This window comes from Eublepharis macularius, chromosome 7 (assembly GCF_028583425.1).
Source record: "Eublepharis macularius isolate TG4126 chromosome 7, MPM_Emac_v1.0, whole genome shotgun sequence".
In the NCBI taxonomy this organism is placed as follows: domain Eukaryota; kingdom Metazoa; phylum Chordata; class Lepidosauria; order Squamata; family Eublepharidae; genus Eublepharis; species Eublepharis macularius.
In genome coordinates this window covers 44,891,963-44,915,143 of record NC_072796.1, presented here as the reverse complement: position 1 = coordinate 44,915,143, position 23,181 = coordinate 44,891,963, and the positions used below count along the sequence as shown (strand labels likewise).

The 23,181-nt window shown below is 42.7% G+C and overlaps 1 protein-coding gene across 2 annotated transcripts in view; it reads right to left on the bottom strand.

The window, feature by feature from the left end:
• The window catches only part of SLC22A23 (solute carrier family 22 member 23), a 157,130-nt gene that overhangs the window by 99,625 nt on the left and 34,324 nt on the right, over nt 1-23,181 (bottom strand). For both annotated transcript variants that reach the window (XM_054984725.1, XM_054984726.1), the window contains exons 2-3: nt 18,682-18,785; nt 14,229-14,383 (exon numbers count right to left, since the gene is read on the bottom strand). In XM_054984725.1, the coding sequence (XP_054840700.1) occupies nt 14,229-14,383; nt 18,682-18,785 (259 nt within the window). The remainder of the gene's footprint in view (nt 1-14,228; nt 14,384-18,681; nt 18,786-23,181) is intronic.

Genomic DNA, 23,181 nt, shown 5'->3' with positions numbered 1-23,181 from the left:
TGAGACATTTCTTTTATCTTTTTTTCTCTTTGTTCCATTAGGAAGGTGCAATTGCTTGTTGTGTTTATTAGGACTCCCAGGCATTCCAATTTTTGACTGGGATGAAGAGAGCTTTTCTGAAGGTTGATTAGAAAGCCAAAGTCCTGTAGGCATTGTATAGTTTTTTCTGTATCTATCCGCACTTTGGACTTGGAGTTTGATCTAATTAGTAGATTATCCAAATACGGATGAATGTGAATTCCTTGTTTTCTTAACTGTACAATCGAGTGAATCATCTTCTGATGACTCTCTCCAAAGACCAATCATCCATTTGAGAGTTGACCCACTTCTCCTGAAAGTGCCAGAGGTGTCCCCCTACCGGTATTGTCCGTAGTCATCCTTTGTTCTGCTTGTTGTCGCGCATTGGTTTGTCACTTCTGTATGGACATTGCTTGTTGAATTGGTTGTATGGATGTCCCCTTCTGAAGTCTTGTTTGGGAGGGGCCCAGGATGATCCTCTGCTGTCTTTATTAAATTTTGGTAGTACTCTGTGGGAGCGAAAGGAGTAATTGCTGGAGGGTCACTTGTCACTGCAATTTAATGTTTGGGGCATTGCTTTTTTCTTGTCCTTGGTCTCTATGAGTATCTTGTCAAGGGCCTCTCCAAACAGTCTATGTCCTTGGAAGGGAAAGGCTGTGACTATCAATTTAGAGGTAAATTGCCTCTAAGGTAAGGTAAGTTCCTGTAAGGTAAGTTAGGCTAAGAGTATGTGACTGACCTGATATAGCAGATAGGCCAAGAATAAGGGGAAACTGAGGCAGAGTTCTCACATAGAGCAGATGAAATGGACTGTGTCACTTGCCACTGAAGGTGGGGATTCACATGTTTAAATGAATGGAAAGTTTCCTGCCTCTGTAAAATAGATATATCAGGGAGAAGGCTAAGCTTTCCCTAACATCTAGGGGTTTTGTGTGTACAAGGATATGGGGAGTGGGTGGACAGATGGTTATAGAAGAGCATGAGCCTATGTGAACCTCCAACATCATGAAGTAACACAGTCCACAGGTTTACACCAACATGGCTTCATTCCATATATGTAATGGAACAAAAAAGTTAGCCCCGTGGTGCAGAGTAGCAAGCGGCAGTACTGCAGCCCAAGCTCTGCTCACGACCTGAGTTCGATCCTGGCAGAAGCCGTGTTCAGGTAGCTGGCTCAAGGCTGACTCAGCCTTCCATCCTTCCGAGGTTGGTAAAATGAGCACCCAGTTTCCTGGGGGTAAAGTGTAGATCACTGGGGAAGGCAATGGCAAACCACCCCATAACACAAGTCTGCCAAGAAAACATCGTGATGCGACATCCCCCCATGGGTCAGTAATGACTTGGTGCTTGCACAGGGGACTACCTTTACCTTTTTTTTTTAATAGAACAAGTTCTTAATGTTGTCAGACCTCTTGCCTATCTGTTACAACCTCTTTCTGAAAGAAGATGTAGATGCCTTGTTTTCCTCTGAACATCCTGTTGGTTCCCAGGATTAATATCTTGGAACTGAGCAGTAGACATTCATTCTTTATGTCTCAGGAAGTGTTAAATGATCTTGCCTGGAGCCTTCAGGGCAGGACTCCTTTAACAGTTTAGTGAACAACAGGAAGTTTCCTGAAGGGCTGTATAGATTTTGGAAATGGCTGAATTACCAACTTGTCAAACGTTCTATTTTTCGACCAGCTTGCTCTTGCTTGAACCCCTAGGCAGAACAAGTCTCTTCTGGTTTCTCCGAATTCAATGAACACATCCTATTTATCTGCATGGCTAGTTATCCAGATGTTCTGTAAATTTACCATGACATCTGAATTTATACAGCATATAGGGTGTTTGTGTGTGTATTGTCTCCAGAGTGACAGACTATTTAATGTAGTCACAGGAAACAAGTCTAACTCAAATGAGTGAATGGATTCCTGATGTTGGTTCCTGTATTGATCACCCTGAACTACAATGACATTGAGACATCTCTCGTATGTGCCAGAGATTCATTGATCAACCCTCCCTGTAGGTTTTTATCTTTCATTTGGAAAAGAGGAGAATGTTATACATCACTTTAGGTCCCTATTGTGGACAAAAGTGGGGTGTAAATGAAGTAAATAAATAAACATATCACCCTCAGGTCCAATTCCAACCTCAGCAGAAAGGGAAACCTGCTAGTATATTGATATAGCGCTATCAATATGTATGGTGCTTAACAGTACAGTAAGTCGTGAGATCCCTGCCCCAAGGAACTTACAATAAAAAATATGCCACAAGGCATACAACAAATGGAACTGAAGGAGATGGAAGCAGAGGATAAACTGTGGAAGATTATCAATGTGCAGAATCAGGATGAGGCTAGCTCTGGATGAGATGCTATCCACCCCAGCTGACACATTATTTTGCCTCCGTTGCCTTCATAGATTTGGTCTCTATCAGCAGTATAATTCTCACCATGGCCTTTTAAACAAACCATGATTTAAAATGGCCTTTTAAACAGAAACTGATCTTGGGTCCCAGTCTTTCAATACAGTTCACATCAAGTATAAAATTAGTCTGTTTCTCATCTCTCTTCAGTTTGTTCCCCAAAACATTACCTTCTCAGCCCTTTTCATTTTTGATTCTTACAAGAGCTTATATTCCAGCGTTAATTTTATACTGTTGTCCACCCAGAACATTTTCAGATACAAGGCTGATTCAAGGAAATACTTTTTAGTAAGCTTAGAGGTCAAACGTTGGTTGGTCATGCTTCTGTTTTGCAGCTAGCTGCACCTCTCTCAGAGAAGCATACCTCATCTGGAGAACTTTTATAATATTTTTAAAAAGGCAGAAGAAAAGTATAAAAATAACTGTAAAGGCTATTGTCTCTGCTCCACCATAAAAGACTCTGGAAACCTACAGCTTTCTATAGTTGAAGGCTTTGGAGATGTTAAAAGAGTTGTTCAAAATGATTGTCAACTTTTATTTTCCCTACAGCAACACCAAATCTCAAGGTAATCGGCAAAGGGCAGAGAGTAACAAAGGTAACACAAATGTGAAAACTCCAGACAGAAAGGTAGTTCTATGCCAATCCAGCCTGTTTACTCCAACCTAACTCAAGGCCAAATGGGTTTGGCAGGTTGTGCAACAGGAAGGGGACTTCTAGTCCTTTCCCTTATAGACCCCAATGGTCAGTCAGAGAAGATAGCCCAACAAATTGTTTCTCTACACGTTACTAAGTACCAAGGGAAACTCAAGTGCAGGATTATATGTGTAGTCCTCAATTCACGTGCAGGCTGTTCTTGCTCTGCGCACATGAATGCCGCTTTCACAGGACCTGCCTTCATGTGACTACATCTGCAAGTGATTCTGGAGGGCAGAGCACCAATTCAGCTCTGTTTTCCCTGCGAGAACAAGTACTGTAAGATCCTTTGACTTGCCAGTTTGCATTTCTTTAAGGTATGAGAAAGTGTCGAGATCTGCATTTCAATGAATATATGTGTGGGAAACTGGAATACTTTTAGCAGTTGAGGAGGAACTGATATAGAATACGTGAATTTATTCACATGGAGCAAACTGAAGTGAGACTGTGAGAGGGAGCGCATGGAAAGTTGGAGGGGGGACACGTGAAATGAGATTCAGTTGAACATCCCTAGATACTTAGTACCATGTCGTCAAAAGGGACTACTCTTGCCCTACACCAAAGACAAAGGCAAGGCCCCAGTGAAATGAACGAGGCAGCAAGTTAATCTCCTTTTCCCTCTCTACCCTCCCAGTTATCATTAAGAGGACTGCAAGAGAGCAGGAAGACAACTAGGGCCAGGTCTCAGATTATAAACCTGGAAACAAAAAAAGCAAAATTTAAAAAGGTGCAAAAACCCATTTTGATGGACAATTGCACTTCCGCCACTCCCTAAAAACAGCCAATGTTGACAATACTAGTTAGTAAGAGTTTAGAGCTGAAGGAAAGCTGTGAAGAGCAGAGGTATGTTTTAAGCCAAAGGGGGAGAGAGTGGCTTTAGACTGTCCTAATTGAGATAGAAACTTATATTTAGTTACAAAAAGACTTGAAAGTGTATAAACTCTGTGGTCAAAAGTTCAAAAGTGAAGATACTGTGTATATATCTTTATGAACAACTTCTGCGTTATGTTAAAACTTTAATAAAAGTTCACTCCTCCTTTATAGTTAATCCCTACTGACTGTAGGTGGTCTCTATTAGGGAAAAGAAACATACACATGGACACAGCTCTGTAAAGCCTCAGTTCATCTACAACTAGAGTTCTGTGGACATTTGTGACAGTGAAAAAAGTAAAAATCGGCAGCAAACAGGGAAAGGGGTGGCTAATACAGAGAACTGGGTGCCCCATCTGGTGAGGTCTCTGAGGGCCAAGCTACAAGTGACAAATGACACTTGAACGGCAAGTGAACAGACTCATGTGCATTCCTCCCTGTTTGCTTGCGCTCCACTTGCGCTCCACTTGATCACTGAGAGAAGGCGTGAGGAGACCCAGTGTGTGTCAAAAGATCAGAGTCATCCGCCTAGCAAAAAGACAAGATGGATGGCAAATTGTGACTGCCTTGGCCTGCCTGTAGCCCTGAAACTGAGAGCCAAGTTACAAGTGACGCCTTACACAGGTTGGACACTTGTCAGCTTCCCTCAAGTTTTGATGGGAAATGCAGGCATCCTGGTTTTACAGCTTGGCTCTCCATTACAGCTGCAAGACCAGGATGCCTACATTTCCCATCAAAACTTGAGGGAAGCTGACAAGTGTCCAACCTGTGTCAGGCATCACTTGTAGCTTGCCTCTGAGGGGAGAGATTCTGTGTGGGGAGGCAGTATGAAGGAATTGTGACTGTCATCTTTGCAGCTCTGTCTATATTAAAATGATTTCTTGCAGATGAGTTAAAGATCAAAATGGGGCAGAATCCTTTCACAAGGATTACTATGTATTAGTTTGGAGTCCCCCCGCCTTTTGCGATTGCATTTCTTTATTAGTGCCATGTTATTCCATTAGCCATCCCTGGCCCTTTACACCAAGCCAACACAGGCCTCTAGACTCCAACTAATTAACAAGCAAATGTGATTTTTTAAATGCCACGTGATTTAACAGGACCAGAGCAGTGAACACCTTCCATGTGATGATGCATGAAGGCCAATTTCATCATTACTCTTTAAATACAGCCTGTTATGCATAACACACAAAATGCACATGCCACTCATCAAGGCTTCATAACACCACTGGAAAAAAGTGGTGACATGGACAGATATGGTAGTTTTTAAAGAGAGAGATCTATTTCAACAAATGGATCCCTTTATCACTTTGTGGCACTTGTATTTTGTGAGCATATACCCGAAGAGGAAATGTACCTTTTGTTCACCATTGTGTTCTGAATGTAAGGAAGATCAGGGGCAGACTGGCCATTATAGAAACTGGGCCCATGGCCTGCCTCCTCCCACTTGGGCCAGTCTAGCCTAGGATAGAAGGGCTGTGTGCAGCCTGGAGGTGGTGGCATGTAGCCTATGTAAGACACTTGGCCTGGGGAAAGCAGCCTCAGTCCTGGGCAAGCTTCATGCAGATGTGTTGTGCCCAACAGAGCTGGGTGCAGCATACAGATGGCTGCGCCCTCGCCTGAAAGAACTCTGAGAGGTGCCCAGCCACACAAGGTTTGGGGCTGGCTGGCTTTCTCCCTCTCTCCTTTGTGGGGAGGGGGCAAGGACCTTGTCCAGGGCTGGTTTTTTCCTACTATTCTGCCCCAGAGGAAGATCCACAAAACCCACTGGGTCATAATTCCAGATTATATTCCAGATTCTCCCAAATGATAGTATGGAGAACTTCCACTCCCTTTGCCCCTGAGTATACATGGATACTTGCTTCCTTTTTCTCAGCAAGCTTACATGTGAATAAGGCATACTATGGTTTACAGAGATCACAGCATGCCTGGTAACCAAAACTGCAAATCACAAAGAAAGAAAGAAAGAAAGAAAGAAAGAAAGAAAGAAAGAAAGAAAGAAAGAAAGAAAGAAAGAAAGAAAGAAAGAAAGAAAGAAAGAAAGAAAGAAAGAAAGAAAGAAAGAAAGAAAGAAAGAAAGAAAGAAAGAAAATGCCAATTCTGCCTTGGGAAATTCCTGAAGATTTGGGGAGAAAGTCTACGGAGAGGTAGAGTTGGACAGAGAGCTTGGCAGGAATGTGATTCCCTAAAGACTGCCCTCCAAAGCTGCCATTTCCTCCAGTGGACCAGATCTGTGTAGTTTGGAGATCAGCTGGGAAAACTCCAGACCCCAACTGGAGAATGGTAACCCGAAGAACTAAGAGGAGGAAGGGGCATACAGAAGATCGAGGCTTATGCTTGAATGGCCAAATCGCATGATGTACAAACCAAGTCTTACAGTCTAGATTTCAAGTGACCCAAATTCTAGTAGGTCAGACTATAGTTGGGGACTGATTATGGGGACTGTATCCCCTCTGTACTGAAGGAGCTGCACTGGCACAATTCAAAGTGCACAGTCTTACCTTTAATCCCCTAAATGGCCTGAGGCAGGATGCTTTAAGGACTCCCTTCTCCCATACTGTCCAGCAGACGAATTAAGATCCTCCTGAACCCTGCTCCTTGTATGCCAGTTGCAGAGGATGCGGAACACCCTCATTAGAGATTTTCCTAACACTTTCTTTTAGGTGCCAGACCAAAACCACTTCTTTTTACCCAAGCCTTTTAACTGAAGGCTTCTATTTTTAAATGGTTTTTCTTAATGAAATGCTGATAGCACATGAGGTGCTTCAGGGATACTATTTTATGCTGTTGAGTATTGTTTTGAGCTATTCTTATGCTTCTAAGCAGGATCTTTCCTTGTTTTACCACTGGTTTTGATCATTTTTATATTGTTTTGATTTTGTTATTGTTGTATTGTTTTTATCTTGTGAGCTGCCTCAAGCAGGTCTCTGGAGAGATGGCATATAAATTCTCTAAATGAATAGATAAATGTGAGAAGTTCCTAAATAACTTTTCCACAGTAAGCCCTCCCTCCTTTCACATGCCCGATCAGCAAAGTGCTTCTTACTAAAGGAGAGCCTCAACTGCAAGTGAAATAGAGGCTATTTTGTTCATGTGTTTTTTTCTCTTTAACTACATTTCCAAGGGCAGAGATACCAGCTTCCTTGCACCAAAAGATAGACACATCCATCCAACAAAGCCTCCGGCGCGGAACTTACCTGCGCCGGCGTTTGCGGGGCTGCAAAGCAGGAAAGGAAGGCAGGACGGCTTTCCTGCCGGCCCAGCCCAGGCGCGCGGCTCCACAGCAGGCTGAGCTGGGTGGGTTTGAAAGGCACAGCTAGCCAATCGGAGTCGCCGCCTGGGAGCCAATGGAGAGAAGGCAGTCAGCCGACCTGAAAGGGGAAGTTTTCCCTCAGGTCCTCCCCAGAGGTTTTATAAGGCTGGGCCGGCTTCCGTGGCTCAGTCGGCTTCGGAGCGGCGGGGAGCCATTTCATGCCTCCAGTGGCGGTTTGGGCGTGGGGCACCGATCCCATTGGGAAAAACAGTGCCGGCCGGCACTGTGTTCCCATAGATGGGGATCCCCATAAGGGATCTTGGACCAGGCTTGGCAGTGGTAAGCCCAGCTCGGGAGGCTGACAGACCAGGCCTGTGTTCAGGTGACGGGGGAGCCACGCAGAGGCTACCGCCCAGTGTGACTCCCTTAACTGTCATCCCGTGGTTTCCCCCTGCAGCGGGCCGGCTGGAGGGGTGAGGGGTCATCGCCTGGCAGGCGGGTCAGCCGATGTTGGGATCCGTGCCCTTACGCAGCCATAGCTCCATGATTCTGTAACCAATAAAGTTGTGGCCAATTTTCTCCAAAAGAAGCGTCAGCGTGTTTTTTCCTGCCTGGTGAATTCCTGCGATTCAGGCTGGTCCCGCAAACTGTTTTCAGAACCCAGTCACCTGCTTTGTCCAATTTATGCTCCCTAATGCTTTGCAAGATAATTTTTAGCTTAGCCACCCATAACATTACTACACACACTGCAATTTTGTGCAAATCTGGACCATTGCTTATATGCTTCTGAGCTGGAAGATTATATAGATGGAACACAACATATTAGGTGGATGAGTATTGGAAGCTGACAGCAGCACCTGCCTGAAAAAACTGAGAATTCATTCCAGTTACACAGCTCTGTATTACTTAGCCTTTTCGCTACTGCCACCCTTAAGTGGCAGTAAGCAAAAAGAGGAAACTATTATTCTCTTATAGGATTTCAATATTGCAGGTTGTGACTGAGTGCTAGAGTATTTGCTTTGCATGCAGAAGGCCTCAGCTTCAACTCTCAGAATCTCCAGGCAACAAAATGAAGAAGCAAGTGATGTAAAACGACATCTATCTGAGACCCTGGATACATGCTGCCAATTTGAGTAGACAATACTGACCTTGATGGACAGATAGTCTGATTCAGTAGAAAGAATGTTGTAAGGATTGATGGTGGAAAGTGCCCTCAAGTCATAGCTGATTTATGGCAATCCCGGTGGGGTTTTCATGGCAAAAGACTAACAGAGGTGGTTTGCCATTGCCTGCTTCTGCAACCCTGGTCTTCACTGGAGGTCTCCCATCCAATTACTAACCAAGGCTGATCCTGCTTAGCTTCTGAGAACTGACAAGATCAGGCTCACCTGGGCTATCCAAGTCAGGATGTCGTAATTTACAAGATTATTTTTATTTACATCATTTACAATCCACCTTTCTCACTGGGATTCCAGACAGATCACACAGCATGAAACAAATCAACAGAAATGGGGCATTCAATAAGTAATACAACAGGGTTTGGATTATAGAAATCTGAAAACCGAGCTGTATCCGTGTTATGTGAGGCACTATTAGAGACCATGCAATCACACAGGAAGACACCAAACTCAACTGTGCACCACAGCAGTGTGAAGCAATGTCTACACTCAACAATGACAAGCTCAGAATGACAGCGGTGTTCTCCATCTACTTAAAGAAAGACACCAATGGAATTTAGTGCGCTTGGCCAGTGGGAACATACGGTGATCAACAGAAATGGCATGTTAGGCTTGTGAACAGGACAATCCTTTTGTTAGCATTCAATATAAATCAAACATTAATGTCTCCCATTTCACAGTTGTTAGGTGTTGATGCTTGTCCAGCATGCTTCAATTTATATGACTAACTGTCTGAGGGAGGCACAAAGCAAAATGAATTCACAGCAACAGCTTGCTGAAATTTACAGAGGCAAGCATGAAAGCATTAAAAATGGGTATGGGTGGGGAGAACCTCTCAGACCTAAAATCTGAATAGTGGCACTGTTTACAGAGGAGATAAAAGATAGCTTAATAGAAGAGAAAGATGTTAATTAAGGATTTGTGCCGTTTTTCTATTATATTCTGTGCTAGCCAGGTAAACAAAATACTAAAATAGGAACAGCAATTTTTTCCAATTTGGCCGTTCCAAAATGCTCACAGTAATTTATCTAGAGAAAAGGGAACAGATGGGGAAAGACCTGAGCCAGGACCAGACCCTGTGGCTTCCCACTTTGTATTTCCTCCCATTCTGATACCATTGTACTAACAATCTATATATTTAATTCCTCACATGCTTAGTAATAGTTCCTCTTGGTCCACATTGCTGTAGCTTGCTCATGAGGATATCATTTATGGCAAAGAGGAGATCAGAAGGGTTCAATCGGCCTCATTTCTGATAAGTAATTGATTTCGCCGACTGCTTCAAAATCTGTAATTATTATATATTATACATATTACAATATATATATATTTTAAAATCCTGCCCTTCCTCAAAACAGTTCAGAGTAGTGTACATGATTGCTTTCTACTCTATTTTACAAGAACTATGTAAAGTAGCTTACTTTGAGGGGGGGGGGCTGGTTTCAAGGTCACTCAATGAGCTTCCCAGTTGAGGAAAATTTGAGTCTCTCTGATCTAAATCAGTCACTCTAACCCAGTGATCGCCAACGGTGCCCACCAACTGTGCCATGTCAGCATGGAGCACCCATTCAGAAATTGCAGCAGGAAGTTTGGCTTGCAACCTCCCAACATTTTATGATTGGCCACAGTGCCCACTCCACATTCTCAAAATGTAAGTGTATCCACAGACTCAACAGGACTGGGGACCCCTGTTCTAAACATTACATCACAACTGTCTCTCTTTGGAACATTTTCTCAGATGGTTATAACAAGCTGTATATAGTTTTTCAGGGCAACGACACACATTACATTTTCTCACCAAAGTTCACAGTGAAACTGTACAGTGTGAATGCAACCAAGACATGCATCACACAGGCACTCTTGTTAGTGGCTGGCTAAATCATAACCTTGATGGCAATCTTGGGATTGGTGTTTTGTAACATTTGAAACTGTTAATAAAATCTAATGAGTTCTAATTTATAGGCTACAACAACAACATGGTATGTCTCAGTCTGAGCAGCTAAGCAAGAACTGGGCTGCTGCTACAGTATTCCTCCTTCAGAGAATTAAAGACAAAACAACACGAGCCAACTCAGAAATATTGTTCTCCACAAAGTATTTTCTAGACCTGGAACTTTGGAAAGAGAAATATGAGACTGAGTATCATCTGACTGAACTTTAGGAACCTGGAATTCAGAGATTTTCTCCCTAGGTATATTATTAGACTATGAAATGGCAATAATGGAAAGAAGAACACTGGAGCAGCAGAGAACTGTTAGGCTCTGAAGAGCTACTTTAGGGATGCCAGAGAGCTAAGATATGCCCAGTGGGACTTTTGAGATCGCTGAGAACTGCGAAACTCCTGTCTGTTTCCAAACACATACACACCTACTTCCCATGTGCTGCCATTCAGGAAACACAAGCGCAAACCCTTTGGGCAAATGGAACCAGTTGTGCAGCTCTTTGGATCCTGGCCAATGCTTATTTGTTGTTCAACAGAGATTGAAGAGCTGACCTACTATTTGTGGTTATTATTTATTACATAGTACACTTAGAAATAATTTCATGGTGCTGTTTTAATGAGGCTGTAGAAGGGAACTGCGATTTCTATTTCAGATTTTGTTGGGTATTTATGATATGTTTGTTACTGTGATGAAATTGGCATAAAAATGTCAGAATTGCCAAATGCTGCATCCAGCAAGACACAGGTAACAGCTTGAAACAGCAGCAGGAAAGGAAGATGATTGACATGTCCCTTCCCCCTTCTGAGGCTAGCCAGAGAGAGAATGGCAGTTGGCAATAGAATGATAAGCTGACAGTTGGTGCTAACAGAAAGTGGGGTTGACAGTTACAGAAAACTGAAGAGTGGAAAGTGGGAGGAGCCTGGGATCTGACCAGAGTGGGTCAGGCTGAAAGTCCTCTGTCTGAGGAAGAAAGGGAAAGGTGTACCCTTACTCTGAGAATACAAAGTTTATGAAACACTTTGAGTCCAAGTACTAGAAAGGGACAGCCAGCCCTAAAATTTTACTGAGACTCAAGAGATCTGGGAACCTGTAGTTAGCTCAGGAAGTGGGTAGAAAGGAGTCTCTCCTTTGGCCAAAGGAACAGGGTTATCGCTTTGATATAACTCCTTCTCAGTATCTGGAGAGAGTTTCTGGAGTACCCTGAGGTCTGCTGTAAAATGAAAGGTGTGTGGTGTGTGCATAAATTGGAGCCCCTGATCTGAAAAGCAGTGACAAAGGAGGAACTGCACTTTAAAGAGATCAAGTCTGATAACACCAACCTCTCTCACCTAAGTCAGCAACCATAACAAACTCAACCATACCAAATGTTTTGTGTCTCACATGAATGAAATAATCTGTGCAAAAACCACCTACTTAGTGAGGCTTTTAAGTACCTGCCAACACTTCTACCTATCCAACCTTCTTGTGAATAATCTTTCTGTTCTATTTCAAACTTCAATAAGCCTCATGTGCCAGTTTCATTTCTAAGGGAAATGTAAACCCTTGTTTTTCCCCTATACCTAAGTTTGGCTGGGTAACATCATAGCCTATATATTTCTTAAGGGTGAGACAATAAAGAAAGTTAAGTTATAGGGACAAACATGCTACCGAAGGCCTCCCAACCCAAGAGACAGCTTCATATGCTTTGATTTTACCTGAAAGTAGGGGAAGGACAGCACTAGCTAGAGAAAGCAAAGGGTTTGTGACAGTTACCTATAAGTAGCCATATTTGCTAAATGGGCAAATGAATTGTGCACGTCTGTACTGGAGAGTCAAGCAATTAACTGCAGAAGTGGTAAAAATCAGTATTAATATTTTGCATTATGACTGAAAATCAACTGTGAAGTCCTTGCTTTATGGAGCATTCTCCTTCCCCTTTTCTTGTTAACTTAGAAAGCTCAATAAATTTGATCTCTAAACAGCAGTTGCAATGTTTTCAGCTTATTATGCTATATTGTACCAACACTGTGGTGATCTTTTAGGTTATACAATGAAGTACAACAACAACAACATTCAATTTACATACCACCCTTCAGGATGACTTAACACCCACTCAGAGCAGTTTACAAAGTATGTTATTATTATCCCCACAACAAAACATCCTGTGAGGTAGGTGGGGCTGAGAGAGCTAGAAGCTGTGACTGACCCAAGGTTACTCAGCTGGCTTCAAGTGAAGGAGTGAGGAATCAAACCCGGTTCTCCAGATTAGAGTCCTGCGCTCTTAACCACTACCCCTGCACTCTTACCCACTACACCAAGTATGTTATGAACGTTCAAATACACATTGGTAGAACTGATTCACACAACCTATTTTGTATCCATTTGAGGAAATGACAGATACGATCATTTCAGTGTTGATTCTGAGTGTCCTACCTGCCCCCCTTTCAAATAATTATTTCCTGATAGCCATGAGGATGTGAGAGCGCACACACACAACAGAATGGGACAAGTGATTAACCTTCTAGAATAGGTTTTTAAAGAGCTTCCCCCCAATGCCAGCAGACTCAATCTTACTGCCTTTGCCACTCCTATTTTAATCCACATTCATGGCAGGATAGAATGGAAGTAGTTATTTTTCGCTGCCTTTCACCCAACCTGGTCTATTTGGCTTCTAGCATTCTGTTAGAAATGCTGTTCTTCACTTGAAAGGTGGAACAAATCTCCAGACATCAAAAGACTTCAGTCAAAGGAAAAAAGAAAGCCTTTGTACAGAAGAAGTAAATCTGTTTCAAAAGTCTGTACTCTTGAAAACTGACCTTATTAATTAGATACTGGGATCCAATGGGCATTCACGTAGCCATAATTAGAAAATGATGGTTGTGTTGCACAACATTTTTAATATAAAAAAAAACCTGTGCGTGTCAAATATTATTGTTTATAATGCAGAAGTAAAACTATACAAGGATGGTATTACAAGCCTGCTATGATTTCATGTTAAAGCGTACAGGATTTGTAAATCACTGTCAGCTTTGGGCAAGGCCAGATACGACACTGGAGATTTTTTAAAAGCAGCAACAGCCAAAAGGGGCCCCTAATTCAGATCAGAACTGCAGGACTTTGCTTTTTCTTCCTGCACCGTTTTTCTGTCATAAATCTCATCTCCACACCCCCTCCTACAGATGCAATCTGCCGCACAGAGGAAAATATACAGGTACCCAATATACGTATCCTTTAGGGTTGGCAGTTCTGGCATTGAATATTCCTACAGATTTGGATCTGGAAGGGAGTGCCTTGGGAGGATGGAGGTCTGGGGAAAGGAGAAAGCGCAACACAAATGTGTTTCCACAGAATTTACTCACTGAAGCTGTCATTTTCTCCAGAGGAACTGATCCCTGTAAGCTGCATATCATCTATGATTCCGGGAGAACTCCGGGCCCCACCTGGGGGTTAGTAACCAACCCACCCTGAAGGGTAACTAATAGCTCCAGAGAGGGAGAAATTTGCATCAGGAAAATGGTGGAAGAAAGAGTTGACTGCTCACTTCCCTCCACACAACAACCTTGCTCTGAATATTGGCCATAAGGCCCCAACTGACATTTTAAAACCCTAGAAGCAGAAATTAAAAACAGACCATAAGAACAAAAGGCCAGCATCATTCCTACTTCCTTTGCAGAATCAATTCCAGATGATACAACACATGACCTATACAGGTAAGTCTGACTAATTTTTCAGTAATATGACATAATAAATGTGAACAATAAAATGCATACACGATAAACAAGTGATTTTTTCCCCACCACATTCTAAAATATAATAAAAAACAAATCATCACAGCATATACTTTTTGGAGAAGGGTAGCTGGAATACTTTTTGAAGGCAATACTCACGCAGTGCATACAATGAAAGGATTATTCCAGCCAGGCAAAACCCTTCAAAAAACCTGAGTGTGCTGAACATTGTCACATTCACAGAGAGGGCCACAGACAACCCAAATATTAAAATGAACAGGACAGAGAAGAGAAGCACTGGCCGTCGACCAACCCTAGAGAAAGAAAAAGGAAAGAAAACCAATTTGTTTTACTCCATACTCAGTGGGATATTTTGGCAAATTAGATGCAGAGAAGTTAGCCGTGTTAGTCTGTGGTAGCAAAATCAAAAAGAGTCCAGTAGCACCTTTAAGACTAACCAATTTTATTTTAGCATAAGCTTTCGAGAATCAAGTTCTCTTCGTCAGATGCCTGATACAGAGACTGGTCAAACACAGAAGAGCAGAAGAGGGAAGAGGCAATTAGGGGGGGAGGGGGAGGGAGCAATCAAAACTAGCAAAGGAATGTTTTGATTGCTCCCTCCCCCTCCCCCCCTAATTGCCTCTTCCCTCTGCTCTTCTGTGTTTGACCAGTCTCTGTATCAGGCATCTGACGAAGAGAACTTGATTCTCGAAAGCTTATGCTAAAATAAAATTGGTTAGTCTTAAAGGTGCTACTGGACTCTTTTTGATTTGGCAAATTAGGATCCTAATAATTCTCATTCATTCACACTTGAAATTGATCTCTTAGTCTGCAGATCTCCAGTCCCTACCTGGAAAATTAGCAACCTTACACTAAGGAGTAGGGTTGCCAGGTCCTCCAGGCATGAAAGTGGGGGGGGGATGGGGGGTAAAGGGTGGGCCTAATCCAGAGACCTACTTCACATGCTCCAGAGCACTTCCTCATTGTAGGAGGATTGACCTCATTCCCGGAGTAATGCAGAAATGACAGGTCGTGGGCAGGGCCTATTTAATAGAAATTGGGTCCACCAAGGGAATGGGAACTCTAATAAGAAGCAGTCACAAAGACAAGGTGTATTGTTACTGTCTGTTTTCTCAGCAAGTATCTGTATCAAGCAAGTTAATTTTCCACACATGAAATATGTACTCTTCCTAATCCCACAAATGTAAACAAGTTGGTTAACAGTGAAGAAAACCTACTTTACACATATTGAAACACATGCTTCACAAGCCATCTTAAAGACATATGGTGGGAATGAGGAAGACACAGCAAAAGCATGATATTGGAGATTAGCTAGTAGCAGAGAAATGCAGACCCAGGGAAGCAACTTGGGAAAATTCAAGAGTGTGTGTGGGGGACATTAAGGACTTTTTCTGTTTCAATTTTTCCAATGAAGAAAATTGGAAATTTGGGGAAACACTGAAAAAAAACAACAACTGGGAAATATTTTCACTTTCGGAATGAACAAAATATTTTTTAATACAAGGTTTTACTCAATCAAAACATGCAGCATATATTGTGTAAAGACAATCTACAGCATTAGATACTGATAATGCCTGTGTATAATGTAAACAATATACAACATATTTTCAAGCATATGTTCATTGCTTAAATATGTGGCAAGTATGCTGTGCATGCTGTAATGGTTTGACGATAACACACTCTCAAAGAGGTCAGTGTTTGCAGTGTTATGAAGCTTAACTTGCTACCCAAATATGCTAGTAGATATACTGTGACCATATAAGAGGGTTGCCAGTTCTGGGTTGGGAAATTCCTGGAGGTTTAGGGGAAGGGCCTGGGGAGTTTGAGGAGGGAAGGGAGCTCAGCAGGGGCATGACACAACAGTGTCTGCCCACTAAAGCTGCCATTTTCTCCAGGGAACTGATCTTTGTAGTCTGGACAGCTGGTGTAATTCAAGGAAAACTCCACACCCCACATAGAGATTGGCAACCCAGACTGTTTCTAGCCAAACTATAAATAAAGTCTCTTTTTACTACAATATTTGTTTTCTAATTTCAACTTTTATTTTGGCCTGGCTCTCAGATTAGACATGTGCGTAAGATGGAGCAGTTTGTAGCACTCTCTCTTAAGTATTGGGTATATTTGCAACTTGCCAGTAGAAAACTAAAGTATTAATACTTTTCACTTTTATAAATATAACAAATAGTATAACTTTATATGCTAAATTATAAATTATTCATTTAATGTTATTAAAATAGTAATTTAAGTTTAGCTTTGATAGCCATTTTACTCACATGGGACTTATCTTTCTGAGTTGGAGCCTATCCTCCTCAAACACCCCTTAATCCTAGAAGGATGTTTTTCAGAAATGTTTTCTGGGTCTTCACAAAGCATAGAGATCAGCTAGGCCTCAGCTTTCCTTCTGAGGCGTAAGTTCTGTCCCTCCCTATCCCACCAAGGCTTCCAGCCCAATGAAACAGAAGTCTAGTGACACCTTAAAGATTAACAACAATTTATTGCAATATGAGCTTTCATGAGCCCAAGACCAGTCCTGCTTTGTATGGTTTGTTCTGGCCATATGGGTTGGACTCCTACCCCCAACCGTTTCCAGCATTCTTCGGAGTTCAAGAATGTACACTGTTTCCCTTGAGCCAGGGTTCTTTTGGGTACTGATAAGATAGAATACTCTTAGACAGAAAGGAATATTTAAAAAGTTGGTGAGGCACTTCCCATAGTTAATGTCTCACTAGGAAGTGCCTTCATCTAGATTATGCTGTAGATGATGCATTAAGGAAAAGATACCAAGCAGGCAGCAAACAGGCTAAAGAGAGATCCCACCTGAGGCTATAACATAGTGAATCTTGATGGAGTAAACAAAACAATGCAGAGCTGAGACTAGACTGCCTTCTTCAACCAGTCACACAGCCACAATCAGACATCCAGGCTCTTAAAGAAAGCAGAAGGCTCCATTACAAGAGTTCTGGGGCAACCTTGCTTGGTCTTTCTGTAATTTGTATGGATGACATTGGCTGATCTGCTGTAATGTGACAGAAATACTTGGAAACCTTAGGCCAAGCAGTTAAGTAATGAGACGTAAAGAGAAGCTTTTGATAAGGCTGACTTGAATAATTATTGCCTTACCAACATGGACTTGTGAATACAAATCAACTGAGCTCTTTCAGAACCATGAAGTCAGATTTAACCCAGACATGTTTTACCACATAAATACATAAGTACATACCAACTGAATAATAATGCTAAAAAGGAATTAGACATGGGCCATGTTTGAATGCAGCCTCATAAATGTGGCCACAAGAGATTCAAGGCCACAAAAATATGTAGAGTACATGTCCAAAAGGACCATTCTAAGACACGTGTCCCCATAGAAAACTTCTCCAACTCTTTAAAAGTGTTCCTGTCTGATCACCTACAAATAAGGCTTGCTTGGCTATTTGCAAACCTCAGAGACTCAGAGTGCTACAAAATGGAGACCTGGGTTCAAATTCTCACTCAACCATATACTTCATTGGATAATCTTGGGTTGTTCATCTCTCATGCTAACCTACATACCCCCAAAGGCTGGGATGTTAAGGTTCAGGGATCTCTAGTCCTACTCATGTCTGAAGAAGGGAACTCTGTCTCTCAAAAGCGTACACTCTGGAAAATCTTGTTCGTTGCTAAGGTGCCATGGGACTCAAAGCCTGCTGTTCTCACAATATTGACTTTGTTCTGGGAACATGTGCTTATCGGGTCCTCAAAATATCCTGCTGTGGAGGGAGTTGCCCAATCCAAGCTGATGAATCAGCAAGCAGGTGGAGAAGGCCTTGATAACAGCTGTGTGACAGACTGGGCCAATTATATAGATAAGATCTAACATCTAATCTAGCTTCAAATGCCTAACATGTTTAATACACCATAATCTTAAATCTTAGCTTGTTACCAAGCAACAGTACTAGGCACAAGTTGCTCCTATCAGGGATTTAGTCCTTCTTTCATTTTTCTTCATCCATTCTACTTAAAATGTAAACAATAAATGTGTGGTAGAGGAACTAGAAGAACAAGGGAAGATTTTCCCCCCTTTAAAGTAGCTACTTTTTAACTCTTGAAAAATTGGTGTGTGTGATTGCTTATGTAAAGTTCAAGTGACTTTTCTTAATGCAGAAAATATTATTTTGCTACTGTTTTGAATTTTGATCTCTATGGAAGAAATTGAGAAAGATTTTCAGCTGCATCTTCATATCACGAGAAGAACAGGAGTTCACAAAGCATAATTTGGGGAGTTTAAAAACATGAACTTGCAGAGGTTAACACAACTTAACAAAACTGAGCCAACAACCTGCTTTCATGCAGAGGAATGAAGTTTAAGCTTTGGGTGTTCTCAGGCATCTTTAAAAATTTAGTTACTTTATTTTGCACAATAATAGCAATCAATGACAAGCCAACTGTGAACTATTTTGTTTTCATGTCACATGCATTGAAGTGCAATGGTATAGAAGCACCAATATCACTACAGGGGACAAATGCAGTTTCTTTGCAAAAAGTAATTTAATAATAATAGTTCTAGGCACACATTTATTTACCACTTGTATTCTATGTATGTTTCCTCACTTACCAGTCAGCTATACATCCTGTGATTAGATAGCCAAAGATTAATCCTACAAGCAGGGAGAATTTTGCAATGTGGACTTTCCAGGCAGAAGCACAAACAAGGTCCCACTGGAGGAAAAACAAAAGATGAAGAGCAAGACATGTTCAAAATGTACATAATTATTTCCAGTGCTTAAACAGAATTATGGCAGGCACAGATTATTAACCTGTTCACAGTTTTACTGGAATGGCTGTTAACAGGTAGGCAGCAAATGATGGCAGTGATAGTGGAGGAAAGTGCAGGCAAGGCAAGAAACTAACAGAGGTGGTTTGCCATTGCCTTGCTCTGCAACCCTGGTCTTCTTGGGTGGTCTCCCATCCAATTACTAACCAAGGCCGACTCTGCTTAGCTTCTGAGGCCTGCCAGGGCTATCCAGGCAAATGACATCTTTGGGAATCTCATTTGAATATGCAGACTGTGATGGTCTATCAGATGCATTAGCCAAGATAGCCGGATCTTTTTTTAAAGCCATCTGAACCAGTGACTATGACCACATCTCATGATAGGAAATTCCACAAGGTAGCTATACATTCTAAAAAATACCACCCTGCTTCTGGACCTACTACCAAATAAACTCCATTGGTCATGCACTATGTATATTTTCTCTACTTCCACTGCTATGTTTAGAACTTTAGAATAGATATGTCATACTAAGTCACTCTCCCCACCAAGAGTCAAATTTGGTAGCCATTACTCTTTAAAAAAAATTCCCAAGGTTTTTTGGTTGTGTTTAATGGCTATGTATATACAGAGCAAGTCTTGTGAGAGCTCGCTGATAACAGAGTACAAAATATACACACCACCTACTGAGTACAAAAGATATTTGCATTTTTTGTTTGCATTCTACTTCCAAGAAAACATGCGCAGGGGTCTGGCCAGGTCATCTGTAATAACACATACAGAGAAGGTGGATTTACTCTTATGTCTTTACAGTTCCGGGAAGCTTGCATACACTCACTATCATAAACTAACCTAGTAAAACACATCATCTTTCCCAGTGTATTTCATCATAGTCAGTGGTGTGAGCCTCACAAAAAACATTTCATCTACAGCTGTCGAGCAACTAAGGCTTTTAAAAGCACCTTGCTTTTGGTCACTAAAGTCAACATCACTGCATTCTGAGGATACTTTACCTATCTAACCTAAACAAATAATTTGCTCTAAGTTAGCTTAACTGCATTGCCTTCCTGCAACATCATTTGGATCAAATCTATAAGTTTCAGAAGTCCATTCAGAATGGGCAATTCCAATTTAAACTGAGCCAGCAATAAGAGAGTCGAACTTCAAATCCTGTCTTTAGATCCTGGAATGACTGACTCTTAAGTAACTACAGCTAGTGGAATGGTCTGCATTCATTCAATCATACTAACCATAGCTAGTTTAAATAATGGTTTCATGATATTTCTGAAGCTGATCAAATGCCTGCAGAAATCTTACTTAAAAACATGTTTGGCGCATGTGTGTATGTATTAGTGTTTACACAATCAAGGGGAAAGGCCTTGCGTGCCAGTGTTGCGCCAGCACATCGGCGTCACTTCCAGTATAAACCAGAAGCGACAAGGAATTTCTAGCACTCTACAAAATGCCAGAACATCTCTGGCAATGCACTGGCATCACTTCTAGGCATATGGGGAGTGACAGCGTGTTGCCCGTGATGTTGTGATGTCACTGGTGAGGCCCCCCAAAGGTAAGTTTCCTGTGGGTTGCTGGTGGGGGACCTGGCAACCCTATTTCCATTCCTTTCATGTTTTACCTATTATCAGTAACGAGTCCTATCTTTTTCATTTGCATGCTCTATAAAGTGGCAACGTACACCAATTTAGACATCAATTGTTACTAGTAGTCATCACCACTTTGTTATAAGGGCTCTTCATAATAACAATTTCTTGCTATCCAAAGAATGGTTTTCAACAGATCCAGTATAACAAGAAAATGGCAGAAACTCTGCCCCATTTCCGAACATGCTCAACAACAAATTCAGATAGATGGTGTGAGGGAGAACAAGCAGAAGGAAATACATAACATGGCACCAGGGTCTGTTTGTTTACTGCCTTAACACAGCTGGGATAAAGTTTCCCAGGGTTTGCATCAGCTGGAAGGCACAGAACACACCATTACTGCATCACAAGGTACAGAGCCTAAACCACATTCACAGGACTTCCCTCTGATCTCTCCACAAGTCCTCTTTTCATAATGGAAGAGCTGCCTGACCACATCTTTCTGCGTTAAGGAAGTCTGCAGAGGATACAAGATTCTGACCTCTTGACACAATCAAGGAGGGCAGGGGGAGTTTTTTGGGTGGCGGTGGCAGCGGGGAATGCAACCAGGCGAAATGTGCAGTTCCTTAGGGTGGGGGAGTGCAGTTCCAAAAGAACACTTCTACAGCTGGTGTAAAAAGTAAAGTAAAGATGATGTTAAAAGTAAAGTGAACAGCCCAGGCTTTTCTACAGGTTGTGAGCAGGCATGCCCATTTCTTCTCCCCCTAACAAAGCTACTCCCCACCCTCCAGTCTCCATGGCTACCCTACGCAGAGCATTTACCAGTGTTTCAGAGATGAAGGACATTGCAACCCCAACCGGAATGAAGAGGCAGACACAGGCTTGGATTAAAGGGCCATTTATTAACAAGACCATAACTTAACAAGGCAAGGGCCAACTAAGCGGTACAGGTCAAGCCCTGGGGTCAACACCTGGACCTCCGCCTTGACCTGCCTGGGCGAGCCCCATCGCCCCGGGTATAGGCCATTCCATGAATGGCTGCAACCCGGCCAGCCAGGCAATGGATCCCCCCAGCAAGCACCTAACGCCGCAGCCGTCCAGCATGAGGGTAGGCCTTGTATTTGGGGATCCCCGCAGGATTCTGCCAGTGGTACGGTAGCCGTCAACAAGCATACCGTAATAAATGGCAGACCCTGTTCCCCACACTTGGGGAAACGCCACTGGGAGCTCACCATCCCGCACCCTATTCCCAAAATCTCCTGCCAGTGACCAACTACGGAACCACCTCATAAATTCCTCAACCCTACCATTAGTGCAAGGTAGGCGAAAAAAACCCTTTTCCCAAAGCCAATCAGGGAAAAATGGGCAAAAAATTCCTACCTGGCTCTGGAACAGCAGCCAGCTAATCCTGCACTAAAACAGGGAGAGGTGGGTGGGCAGAACGCGTTCCAACTGCGGCCGGGGGAAAGTGGAGCCGCCAGAAAACGGCTCCTGGCTCCGCCCCCCGGCCAAAGCCCCGTATGCTCGGGAGGAGGGGAGACTGCCTCCTTCCTCCGGCAGGGCTGCAAATAATGACTCCCTGCTCAAGCTGCGAGCAGCCGCAGGGTGAGTCACATTGCAACCCCAACCGGAATGAAGAGGCAGAAACAGGCTTGGATTAAAGGGCCATTTATTAACAAGACCATAACTTAACAAGGCAAGGGCCAACTAAGCGGTACAGGTCAAGCCCTGGGGTCAACACCTGGACCTCCGCCTTGACCTGCCTGGGCGAGCCCCATCGCCCCGGGTATAGGCCATTCCATGAATGGCTGCAACCCGGCCAGCCAGGCAATGGATCCCCCCAGCAAGCACCTAACGCCGCAGCCGTCCAGCATGAGGGTAGGCCTTGTATTTGGGGATCCCTGCAGGATTCTGCCAGTGGTACGGTAGCCGTCAACAAGCATACCGCAATAAATGGCAGACCCTGGGAAAGCGGAGCCGCCAGAAAACGGCTCCTGGCTCCGCCCCCCGGCCAAAGCCCCGTATGCTCGGGAGGAGGGGAGCCTGCCTCCTTCCTCCGGCAGGGCTGCAAATAATGACTCCCTGCTCAAGCTGCGAGCAGCCGCAGGGTGAGTCACATTGTTACAGAATATAGTGAACAGATGTAGCCCATATGCGAAGAATGGAGGCCTGTTCTATTGTGTTTGTGCATCTGAGATTTTTTAAAAAGATCCCTTACTCCACCTACAATTTTGTTGTCATCCATGAAGTTTTTTTCTTGAAGCCTGGATGCAAACCTGCTTCTGTGTCAGTGCTGTCAAATTTGCAGTTCTGAGGATTTTATCCCACTCTATGAAGGCTTTTAAATGTCATGGGATGGGATGCTGAGCAACAAAGCACGTGTACACACAAGGAAAACATAGATGTATTTTGCAGTAGCGTACACTATATGTGTAAATTACAATCACAGATACAGACCACTGAAAATTTTTAAAAGACCTGCAAACAGAGATGGAAAAGACCTGATGAAGAATTTCTTTATAGGCCAGGCTGGGAGTATCAAACTTATGAAGGCCGTATGTGATGTAATTGTAACTTGGGCAGGTCATGAGTACAATAAATTATCAAAATACAAAAAAAGTACTAATTTATTAACACTAATTGGATTAGGAATAATTACTATTATTATTATTAGTATGTAGAGTTGCTAATCGCCTTATGGCAGCCGGAGCTCTCCTAGAATTACAACTGAGCTCCAGACTAAGGG